Here is a 12,657-nt window from a genome sequence, read left to right as displayed (position 1 = left end):
AATATTATAGATTAAATGTTCAGACCATGTATTAACTTTGGTTGCTTTGATAATCTGATGACAGCAAATGTGGGGATGATGTGGCACTTATTTTGTTGATTCTAAAAGCATTACAGAGATGTATGTTCCATGTCTAAAAATTAACAAGTCTATTCAGGAATGGAGTACTGTTGATATTTTAGTTTTCTGTCTAATTGGGAATTAACCAAAGAATGTAACTGAGCCCTTCTTGAAGAGTAGAAGCTTTTCCGAGTCTCAGCCTCATTCCCCAGACATGAGCCCTTGCTCTGAAGACCTGTAGTTGTAAAGGGCATAGGAAGGAGTTGGGACTGAACAGGTAAGAACTGAGTTTCTGACCCTGGGCTTTTGCAGAAGAAGTGGTGCCAGGCTCAGAAAAAGGAAGAGATCAAAAGGGATGGGAAGCATTTCCCTCCTTTCCTGGGTAAGGAGCTGGACTCTCAGACACAGGTGGACATAGCTGCGCTTTGTCCCTTTCCAGCCCCTCTCTGGTAAAGTTCTCCCACCTCTTAGTATTCCTTCCCCTGGCAGTCACATGCTGACCAACACCCCTTCCCCCGAAAAAACCACCCCGTTTCGGCTGGTCCCATAGAGCTTAGTGCCAGATGCCCCTTTCCATTGTGTACCTGATCTCACAGAATGCTGGGAGAAAGGAAGCTCCTTGGCCTAACTCATACTCGTGTGTAAATGGCTCAAACCTCTAACTCAGGGAGGCCTAGTCACATTTTCCAAAGAGGATGCTTGTTAGCATATTTGGATCTCTGGAAGAGGGACTGGAAGTGAGGGAGGAAGGAAGGGGTTGGGGGAAGGAAGGAATTTATTACTCAAACTAAGGTTACATGGCTACTGAAGTGGAAAAAAGCAAGGCTTTGTGGTGAGACGTCAGAGACAGGCCCTGACTGGGAATCTGCCCTCTGGGGTCAGCTCCTAAGGTTGCTGCTCCCCTTTCCCCGTTTCAGAGTCCTCAGCTTCTCAAAAGGTCCAAGTTTCTTCCATTTCTGTTCCTGGGAGGTCTCTAGTCACCGGGGGGCAAGGCCAGGGAGGGGGGGTCTCTGACAGCTATTGTCACATACAAGCGGACCACATGTCAGGCATCATGTCAGGACCCTTATATATGAGAAGAGCCTAGGGCTCGGGAACAGTGAAAGGTCCAGGGCATACACTGTGAGCGTCATCCCTGTCTGTAAATTTGAAACCACTTTTATTTTTACCTGGGATATAGGAAAGCTCTTTTATTGCAAGACCCTGACTTATTTTCCCCCCATCCCCCAGGCCCCTAAATTAGCTTTCTGAACTATGAATCCCATGATTAGTCTTCGAGGGGAGAGCAAATTTGTCCTATTATTACAGCTAAGGAGTGACTCCCTAAGAAGCAGAGCTGGTTCTCCTGGGAGTGGGCATCCCCCAGGAGGTCCACCTGACACAAGTGACAGTGGGGTTTCCAGAGGGACAGGAGGTCACAGCCCCTGGGGTGGGATGCCACTTCTTGTCACAGACCTTGTGCCTGAAGTTGGGTGTGGGTTCACAAAGAGCCTCGGCAACCTGATGCTGGTGGCGTCGGCAAGAGATGAGGTCATTTTCTAAAGCACAGGAGCATGACTTAGCTTGTAAATCTGAGCCCTAGTGGCACAAGTGTTCCAAGGCCATGAATCTTCTCCCATTTTCATTCCCGCAGAATGTTGGGGCTGTCTGTGAGTTAGGGTGAGGGGGTAAGTGTGGCCCAGCGGGCAAGGTGGCTTAATGTCTCCCGGAGGCCCCTTCAAACTCTATTCCATCTGTATGTTCATATACAGGCAAAAGAAAACAGGGCTCCATTCAAAGAGCAAGAGGAATGTGGGGTTACGATTTGGCACCCAGGAGGTCAGGAGGCTTTTAATTAAAATAAATTCCAGTGACCCTGGGCTCATTTTCTTGAGGCTGTCCCAAGGCAAGAGTTGGAACAGTGAGGACAGCTCTCATTATGAGGGAGGCCTGTGTGTACAATGTGACAATTATCTTTTGTAAGTCTTCAGAAACTGTACTCTGCACTAACTGCAAAAGCATTAAGGACTCCAGGGAATTTGAATATGGAAAGTCTCAAATCCTATCCTGGCATTAACCCAGAGGAGCGCTATCATCCAGCGAACAAATGGATTGAACCCATTTAGACCCTGCTGGGAACTGCCTGGGGCTTTTGCACAGGCAGCTGCCCTGAGGCTGCCTGGCAGCCTTGTGGGGGTCACAGAGTAGCCTGAGGACAGACGAAGCCCTGGACAGGCTGACTCCTCATTGCGTGGCCCTCAGTGGTCCACACTGGAGGCCACCTTCAAGAGGAATGTTTTCACAGGGCCTGGACAGGGCATCCGGGAGCAGTAGACCTGCTGCTCCTGAGCTGTGTGGTCCCTGGAAGTTCATGGCCATCTCTGGGGGCAGGTTTGCATCAGTAGAGTAAGGTGACCAAGATGGCGGCAGGCTGGGTGAGGCTCACACAGCAAAGTGTGCATGAAGTGTCTGCATAGTGCCTGGTGCCCACAGGCCTGGTCTGGGCTCAGTCACCATAGGGACTGCCTGCCTTGAATGTCCTCACCACCAGGAAGCTGATCAGGACTTCCCTCCACCCCCAACACCACCCAGAGTCCCACTTGGGGCCACCCAGTAGTGATCAGGTGCCCAGCGCCTCAGGCCTATTGCCACAGTTGCTTGTCTTGGTGAAGTATATGTCATTTCCATAAGCTGCCCTAATAATATGTTTTGAAGCCAAGTCAGGGTATAAATAACTTAGGCGTTTCTGAGAAGTTCTGAACATAAATTATTATCCAGCACAAAAGTGAAACACCAGAGCCTCATAATAGTGGTTATCAGAGAGCCCATCATCCTCCCTAGGAGAGGGATAAAGCCGCAGACTTTGTTCTCAGACACAAAGATGAAAGGCAGTTTGTAAGCAAAGCTCAGTGAGGTTTCAGTTCTGCCACAGGTTGTCCCTCGGTGAAGAGAGACCAACAGCACAGACTTGGGGTGGAAAAGGCCACACCTTCTACTCCTCTGCTGGTCTCAAGAGCTGCCAACCCCTGCAGCCCACACCTGCCCCCACCTTTGGGGCTTCCGGGCTCCCTGGACCTCTGAGGACAGAGCACCCTCAGAGCCACGACCTCTCTGGCTCTGGAGTGTGGTCAGGTAGGCAGCGCCTGGCCTCTGTCTAAGGCCTTGCTTTGTCTCTAATTGCCAGCGTGATGCTGGACACACCTTGGACTCCAGTCCTCTACATGGGATGTGCTTTAAGGTGCCTTCCAGAGGTTTCTGAGAGGGGGTCCTACTAACGATGGTGGAAAACAGGGTAAGAGGCTTCCCTTTTCTTCTCTGGCCTCACCCACCGCTCTCTCTCTGCTGCTTCCCCTTCCCACCTGGCCTGTGGAGCACTGAGCAGGATGGAAGCTGACATCTGCTTGGGGAGCTCAGGCACCAGGCTCAGGCTGGCTGGGCATTTTGTAATAAGAAGCGGGCCCTGAGTAGGAGCTGAGGAAGCATCTCTCAGAACACACAGGACTTGAAGTGGGTGGGAAGGCCGAGGAGGAAGAGAGAGGGAGAGGCGAATAGTGAGGAGGAAGGGAGAGGTGGGTGGGTGTGGCCAGCAGCAGCTTACACTCATTCCCACTGCAGGCCTGCACCACAAGCCCCACTTGGAGGCCTCAGGTTGGAGGTGGGCGACAGAGGCAGCACAGGCAGTCAAGGAGGGCCACAGGAAGGTGAAGACCACCTTACCGTGGCTGCTCCCAGGTGGCCACATTACCTGTCAGGAGCCCACTGGAGCTGGGTGCGTCTGTCTGATTTCCAGTCTCGCTGAGACACATGGGGCTCAAGGAGCATCAGTAACCCCATGAGCAGGGAGTAGGCTGCGGGTGGGGCAGGGCCCAGCATGGGGCAAGCTGAGGAGCAGGCCACAGAGGAAGAGCTGAGAAAAGCGGTGATCGCGGGGGGTAAAAAAGAGGAGACTCCATGGAGATGCAGAGCCTACCTTCAGATACTTACATATTTCGTGTCTACTGTATAAAAGGAGGGGAGAGGCCAGGACAAGTGGGGGCCCAGAAGACATACGTATCCGTGCATAGGGAGTTATATCTTGGGAATGCACCCCATGCCCATGAGTCTGTCCATATAGCCAGGGATCCCACCCCCTGCCCCAAGGCGGGCAGGGGCATAACCCATTCCCTTCTGCTGTCTCTGGAACCTACAGAGCTCCCTGGCCTGCTGGACCCCACACCACAGATGGGGCCACTTCCAAACAAGGCCACCCGTGCTCAGCAGGCTCTGCCTCTCAGAGGTTTACACTGAAATGTACTTGGCTTCAGCCCATTTCATTTTAATATCCTTTAGGAGAAGAGTTATAAACACAAGGCCAATGCCTGGAGACTTAGCAGGGTTGGGAGAGCTGTTAATACCAAGTTTGTCTATGGCTGCTCCGGGAAGCTGGCCAGGCTCAGGTTAGTGACATTCTACAAGCCTGAATTGGGAGCCCTTATGCAATCACAAAACTTCGTGACTTCTAAGGCAGTTTTGTCTGCATAAGGAATACAGGAAGGCACAGAGCAAAGGGATTAGTTTGATTGTGGAGCCTGAAACACACTGGCTTCTTGGCCAGTGGCGTTTTGTTTGTCCGAGGGCAATGCCTTCAATGGACATTTAGCAAGTAGGCTATGGAGAATCCCTAGATGAGAAATTTTTCCTATTAACGATTCTTTAAAAAACAAACAAACTGTACTTGGCACAGACTAGTTTAAGCATAGGAGAGCAGAGTTGAGATCCCCGTGCACGTGGATCCCTTGGCACTCAGTGGAAGGTGCAGATTTGCTCCCAGGAGATCTGGCTGGCACTTCTGAACCACAAATGACCAAAGTCCAGGCCAGAGAGACCTGCCTGGGTGAGAGCTAGGGTGGGGAGGCTGGTCCCCCACTTAGTTGTCAGACAAAGATAAATTCCAAATTCCTGCCTTTCCTTTCCCCTTCCAGGAGGTAGCAGAGGCCTGGAGAAACCTCAGCCCTGGGTGGGCTTCTCTCATTATCGCATTGGCTGTGTGTGAGGGGACAGCAAGGACATGAAAACCAGGCCCCCTGAAAGACGGTGGGAAGGCGCCTGCCCACTGCCACTGCAGCTCCTGGCTGTGGGGGACTCCGCTCCTTCCTGCTTTTTCGGGGAAGCTGAGTCCATGCATGGAACACGGCTGTACCCTCTGGGCCCAGGCCACTGAGCTTAGCAGATAAGAGCCGGAACAAACTATCTTAAAATGCCAGCCGGACAGCTCATTGTTCACAGTCTTCCCCATGTTTGTCACCAAGAGAACAAAGATTCCCACGGCAGCACATTCAAGCTTGTTAACACAGTAGGAATAGTCTGTGGTTTCTCTTTGCTTTGATTCTTTTCTGATGTGCCCATTTCAATGGTTGGCTTGAGGCCTTAGGGGCAAGGGCTGGTGCGCCTCTCTGCCCCTGCTCCAGGGCTTCATGCTGCCTCTGCACAAGCATCTGTTTTGATCCGACAGCTTCTCTGCCCAGCCTCCTCACTTAGTGTTGACTCGCCTTCAAGCCTTCAGTAAACTCTCTTCCTGTTGGTGTCAAGGTGATAGACATTTCCAGTGTCTTCTGATTAGCGGAAGCTGAGTCTGAGAAGGGAGCATCCTTACACTGATTGGGGCTTTGTCCCTCTTGGGTAGAGCAATGAGTAGAGAGGATATTGACTGATGGTGCTGGTGGTATGGAGAGCTGGCTGTGTTAGCTCCTTTGTAAAATGGGAGGTCATCTTGCCTCCAAGGCTTGTTAGGATTAAATGGGCATGTTTGTGAGAGTGCCAGCACCTGCATACAACGGGCGCTCGACCCCTGCTACTGCTGTTGTCATCATTGCTAGTATGATTGTTGTTATGATTCCTGCTGGTTCGGGTTCCTGAGGCCTCTGTGAGTCAATATGTTTCAAGCAATCGATCCTCCAGGCCTCAGGCAGAAGTGACCCCCTTCCTAATCTGCAAAGCCAGTTGCAACTGTCTAACTCCCTGCTCTTGGGGGACGTTTTTTTCTTATCCTTCCCTATTCATTCTCCTCCCCCTTCAGATACTGACTGGCAAGTAGGCTTTCTGGGTGCAGGTCACCAAACAGTCTGAGCTGCCAAAGAGACACGGGGCAGAATGGGGGGCTGAGAGCCTGTGCACGATCCTGGGCTGGCCCCTTCCCAGACGGCACTCAAACTGGTTTCCTTGGGCCACCGTTGCTCTTCTCAAGTCCCTTTCTCTCCCCAAAGCCACACACTCTTTGGGAGGGGAAAGAAGGGAAAAGGGCATGTGCAGTGCCAGTCCTTATAATATAGCATGGAGGTCAAGAGCCTAGGTTCAAGTCTACCACTCCCTGGCTATGGCTCTTGGGAAATTACCTAACCCTCTGTGCCTTAGTTTCTCCATCTGAAAACTGGGAACACTTGTACCAAACTCACAGAGCTGTGGTGAGGATTAACTGAGTTAATAAATATAACATGGTTAGAACCATGACAGTATGTACTATGTAAGAATTCGCTATTATTACTGTGTGAGGTCATTAAATTTTCACAGACCTAATTATCTGTATCAAGTAGGTATTAGTGGCATTCTCTATTTACAGGGGAGGCTATACCAACACCATATTTAGACTGGAAAACTTAGAAAAAAATACATAATTGGATTGTTTCTGATTCTATAATTACACAAAGCAGAATGGTCTAACTTTGCAGCTACAAGAAACAAGTATTTTAGGGACATGATTTCTATTGTTCCCCACCTAATCCATACATTTATCAGGTGTGTACACTGAGCACTAGCTGAGATGCTGGCAAACCAGAATCCCTCTAGGCAAAGATGGTCTCTGGTCTTAGCCTCCTGTAGTTGCTTGGTGTTCTCTGGGAGTAGACCCCCTCCCCCACACCCCAGCAGTTTAAATGCTCAGAAACTTCCAGTTCTCAACCCATGAGCCCCCCAAGAAAAACAGGAAGGACCTGACAACCACTTATTATACTCATGCTTCCCAGGTCAGAAGTTAGGGATCTAGCCCTCACACTTGTTTTGCATCCCTCAGAGCCTGAAACATATTTGACTTGGTGACCATCAACTATGCATTGATTTCACATAAAAATTCAGATTTCTGCCTTCTCTTGAAAAAACAGACCTGCTAATACAAACTTGCTTTCCACATGACAGTAATGGGCTGGAGCTGAATAACAGCTGCTCACTTTCGACAGGGGACGGGCCTCTCCAGTTTGCCACAGTCCTCACCACTCCCTATTGCATCTCTCAGATTACAGCCAACAGTTAGCTGCCATTTATAATTATGCTTGCTGCTGCTACTGTTTTCTAATGACTACTCGCTTCACTCACATTGCTTACTTGGTTCCTATAGACATTTAGATTAGTGACTCCTGCTAATCTAGGGGTTTCCATCATGTTTGCATTTTAAGTATCCTATTAATACTTGTGGCATGGAAGGTTCTTTTCCCCTATTAAAGGAATTTTAGCCACCAATAAACTGGTTAAAATGTTGGCTCTTTGAAGGTTTTGAAGTTGATTGCTATGTATGGAGTGTTCTAGGGAGTTAAGGTAAGGAAGGTCGCCTGCCTTCTCTATCCTCCAGCTCTGAGAAGGTGCTCAAAGCTCTGGGAGACCAGAATGAAGGATCTTTAAGGTGGGATGGACAGAAAGATAAACACTGGTATCCCCTTCCCCAGCTCCTCCCTGGACAGGAGCCCCTGCCTGGCCCAGGAACCTCTGCAGACCAGGCTGCTCACTGAGGCTCCTCCTTCATCTTCTCCCCCCACCAGCCTCCTCATCTTAGCCCAGCTCCTACTCCCTGAACCTCAACCTCAAGCCTTCCAGATACTGATTTTCAAATTGATGGCACACTGGACCTTATTTTCCTACAATGCATAAGTATTTTTAGCTGACATCTTGGAATATACCTCTTGTCTTCTTTATGAGTTATACTCTGTTTATGAATATTCTGACCAACAACAAAGAAAGTCACTAGAATGCATGTTCTCCATCAATAGAGGCATATTGTATGCTCTGAGCCCAGGATGGGGGATTAAAGAACTCCCAAGCTCACTGCTCTACCTATTATGTGGGGCTAAGAAAAACTATATGACTCATAAATGACAACTTCCTTTTGGAATCCTGAAGCCGTGTAAGTTCATCCTGATTGAAAGCTCAGCCCTGTGAGAGTCTGGAGGCCGGAGTTCCAGCAGGTCAGATCCGTTGCCACAGTAGCTCCACAACCTTTAAAAATAGATCACCTTTGAAAGTCCAGTAGATTTCCCTGTAAGCCCAGCACAAACTCTCTGGGGCTCTGATAGCTATGTTTGGATGAAGATTTGCTGTATTTGAGAGTAAAAGATTAGAGGAAGGCTGAAAAAAGATAGAAACCAAAGGACTCTGGACTCTAGTGAAGCTAACAGAGAAGACTCTCTGAAGGGTCTGTCCCAGCTCCATCCACCTGTTCATCCATCCCAAAGGCAGCTAGCCCACAGATACCGACGCACATGGGACAGGCAGGGAGCAGGCCTCGCTGTCCCCCACGGAAGGCTCGCTCTCGCTCTCACCATGGTGCTCAGGCCTTCCAGAAGCGACAGCAGCACAGGCGACGGAGTGTGCGGACACGGCTGCCTCCTCTTGAGAGGGGTTTCTGCTCAGGACGATGAGACGCGCCTGTCATCATGGAAAGAAGACACACATTTGTTTACATGCTTGGCAGCAGCAGCAGGGAACTAACTATTCTTGGAACGATAAGCAGAAAGTCAAGGAAATTTCTAGCAAGCTAAACAATATGATTTATGTGGAAGCACAATCAACTCTTGGGAGAGCTCGGTTTCAAAAGCATTGTGTAGTTGAGAAAGCACCAAGCCCTGGATGCTGAGTCCAGATAGCTCGATGCTGTGGCCAGGGCTTATTTCTAAGTAAATAATTTAAAAGTCTATGCTCCCATGAGTGCAGTGTCAGCAGAAGAGGAGGGAGGGTTTCCAGGAGGAAGGAGATAGATTAAAAAGTGCCTGTGCTGTAGGGGAAGTGGGCAAGCACAGAACCCTACCCACTGGTCAGCCCAGAGAGGGGGACCTACCCCCAGTGTCAGCAGCCTCACCCACAGAAACCCCGACCCCACCCCCATGCCTGGTCCGCCAAGCTCATTTGCCTATAACCTCGGCGAACTGGACCACAGGAGCTGTCCGAACACAGGAAACAGCTCAGTTCCTTGAAAATGAAGCCCATTTAAAAATTCTTTAAGGGGAAAAAACCACCGTATGATCTATGAACATAAAATAAAAATAATCCTTTCAAATAAAATACAAACTACATCCCTTCAAATAAAAAGATATTAAGCAAACAAACAAGTAAATAATCCCATGGATTAGTCATAGCTCCTGGAGGCTGAAAGAATCGGGGTGCTTTGGGCAGTGTGCACCAGGGCAGGAGGAATGTCAGCATTCATGACATGGTAGAAACAGCAAATCTGAAGGCAGAGCATCAAGGTCAGAATCTTATCTCCATCCTTTATTAGCTGTGAGGTACCTTGGGCAAATCACCCACTCAGCAACCTCAGTTTTTTCATCTATAAAATGAGGATAATGAAAATTGTCAAAAATATTTAAATCGATATCGCAAATGAAAAAGAAATGAAAAGTAACAGCCTAAATCTTAGACTAGATAAAGCCATACCATTAGAACCTTCTAGTCCAGACCAAGCAGTGAGACAGCAAAGCCATAGAGACTTGCTCCTCTGATGACCAGCTTAATACATTTCTGAGATGATAAGCAGGGTAGACTCTAAACTGTCCCCTCATTTGTCATACGTTAAAATCCACTAGTTACTAGATCTAGACTTTTTATGATAGGGGCTACTCCAAATCAAGATTGCTGGTAATAACTTTTATTGCTGTGTTAGATCAATCAGGATTTCATATTTGTAAATGCTAACAATATCCTTTGTTTTAAAATGACTTTTCTTATTACAGCAATGGTCCCCAACATTTTTAACACCAGGGACCGGTTTCGTGGAAGACAATTTTTCCACGGACAAGGGGTGGGGTGGGGGTGGGGGGTGGGGGGGCGTGGTTCAGGAGGTAATGCCAGCGATGGGGAGGTGGCAAATGAATCTTCCCTTGCTTGCCGCTCATCTCCTGCTGTGCGGCCCCGTTCCTAACAGGCCCCGGACCGGTACCGGTCTGCGCCCCGGGGGTTGGAGACCCCTGTATTACAGGATCTAGATAAATTGAATACTTGATTTTGGAAAACCCCAAATTGGTCATTATCCTCGATTTGGCCTGAAGTTCTGACTGGAAATGCTTTTCAAATAGGACACAGTGTTAGAGTGAAAGGATCAAATGTTCAGTGCTCAGGGAAAGGAAAAAAGAGAGGAAAAGCTTGCCCCACCCCAAATGCAAATGGATCATGTTTACTTTGTCTTTTCCCTGGGTTAACTATCTCTAGAATCCACTTTTGAAGAGAGCACCCTCTCATGCCAGAAAAGATTTAACTCATCTTGTTACAAAGACATTTTACACACAGTATTTTAGATTGATTAAAACTCAAATTCAAATTCAAAAAGATTTCATATGTTGTTTCCACTTAATATTATAATTCGAGGCAATGTAAAATATGCATGTCTATCAAAATTACTTTCAAATGAATTATTAACATGTTCTGAGAGTTCTCTAAGTTGCCTTTTGTCTTGGAAACAGGAAGCAAAGTTTTCCATGAGCAAAAATGTTCATATTATCAAGAAAATGGATCCTGAAATCTTATGGAGATCTGAACATATCACAAAATCTTCAATGTTTTGCTGTATGAGATGCTAATATAAGCAAACATTTAATATTCATTATTCACTTCAGAAACTCAGTCTCTGATCTAATTTGTTATTTGATGTTCGCAAAGTTTCTAAAAACCATATGCGGGAGTGGGGGGTGAGGGTAGTGGAGAAGGGAACCCATGATGTTTAAAATGTGCAATCTCATTTATTCAGAAAAATTCAATTCAGTTTAATTTAATTCAGTCCTATTCAATTCAACTTATCTTAATTTTTAAATGCTTTCTACATGCCAGATATTATTCAAACCCTAGGAATTCACATAAAGATTAGGCAGGGCTTTTGGTTTTAAAGGAGCTTACAGACAAACTACAAAAATGTGGGGTAGCTTGATTTTACCTAAACTCACAGACACTGCCCCTCACTAGGTTTTAGCACCCGGCTCACTACTTTCCTCTCCACCCCTCCTCCTGTTATCATTTTCATTGATTTCAGTATCCCTAAGATTGGTCTGCACCTATTGGGCAAGAAACAGATGGCACAGTTTAACAGATGAATAGAGGAAAAGAAGTTGATAAAAGAAAAGAAGTTTGCACAGAGGAAACCTAAGGAAGAGAGTGCTGGACCCCAAACAGGCTGCTTTAACATCACAGGCAGAGCAAGGGAGGGAGCATTTGCTGGAACTGGAAAGAAGAATTATAGGGGAGGGAGCTGTAGCTTTCAGTGAATGGATGCAGACCACCTGCACTGACCTTGCTGGGAGGAGCTGAGGGAATAAATAAGCTGTGCTCTCTCCTTCCAAGGTCAAGGCTGTGTGCCTCCCAGCCAGAGGGCAAGGCGGCCCACTGACACTGTACTTAAGTGGGCACAGTGAGGGATGCAGAGTGGAGCTAAAAGAGCAAACTAAAACACCCAGCGAATGACCCAGCTAACACCTTGGCCTCTTGGGTTTTGACAGGCTTATTTTCCTCCCTACCCTCAGCCACCTGGTCCCCCATGATGCTCTGGGCCTCATCATCACTTAATCTTTGCTACCTCTGGATCCCGCAGCTCACAGACCCTGTTTGACTGTTGGGGCATCCTGGCTCTATCACATCCATGCAGCTTCTCATCCTCTGTCCACTCTCCACATCTCACTAGCCATCCACCCCTCCTGCTGTCCCTTCCCTTCTGGTCCAGCTTAGAGGGCACCACCCATCAGTGTCTATATGGAAAATGCCCTCAACTCCACTGAAGCATTATTTGAGATGGTGAAAAATGGGGAAGCATCTAAACATCCATCAGCAGGGGAACGAATATATTGTGGTTTATTCATACAATGATTGAACTCTATCTATATGTATTAACATTTCAAAAACACACCACTGAGTGGAAAAGCAACTTATAAAAGGATGCAAACATCATGATGCCACTGCTTTTCAAGTTTCTGATTTTAAAGCAAAAGAACCCCTTATATACCAAACAGAATGGTTCTCTAACATACAAAGCAGGTAAGTGTGGAGCTGCTCTCACTGAAGCAGGTAGAAAGACCCTGGGAAGCCCACCCAGTTGCTTCCATCCAGCCACCCCCAAAAGACCCTCCTTGGAACATGAGTGTTGGCGGTGACACAGTTTGACAACCACAGTACCACACCATGCAGGAGGCCTCCTGAGGGAGTGAGTACTGAGAAAGTTGACAAAGCTAGTGATTAGATTACCCAATCTTTCCAAACTAAACCACTGTTCACAATTCTGGAACAACACTTTGTTTGCTAAGATAATATAAATATCCTTGTTACATACATCTGAGAGCATTTAAGGACTAGTTGTTAGGGTGAACAGAATTACAGGAGTCCTGCTTGCCTCTCCGGCTTTAT

General features: G+C 47.7%; 1 protein-coding gene across 2 annotated transcripts in view; it reads right to left on the bottom strand.

Moving 5' to 3' along the window:
- Nucleotides 1–12,657, bottom strand: part of TTC23 (tetratricopeptide repeat domain 23) — a 110,687-nt gene that overhangs the window by 26,050 nt on the left and 71,980 nt on the right. For both annotated transcript variants that reach the window (XM_060155766.1, XM_060155775.1), the window contains exon 8: nt 8,601–8,706. In XM_060155766.1, the coding sequence (XP_060011749.1) occupies nt 8,601–8,706 (106 nt within the window). The remainder of the gene's footprint in view (nt 1–8,600; nt 8,707–12,657) is intronic.

This window comes from Lagenorhynchus albirostris, chromosome 1, assembly GCF_949774975.1.
Source record: "Lagenorhynchus albirostris chromosome 1, mLagAlb1.1, whole genome shotgun sequence".
Classification (NCBI taxonomy): domain Eukaryota; kingdom Metazoa; phylum Chordata; class Mammalia; order Artiodactyla; family Delphinidae; genus Lagenorhynchus; species Lagenorhynchus albirostris.
This window is presented reverse-complemented; position numbering and strand designations above follow the sequence as displayed.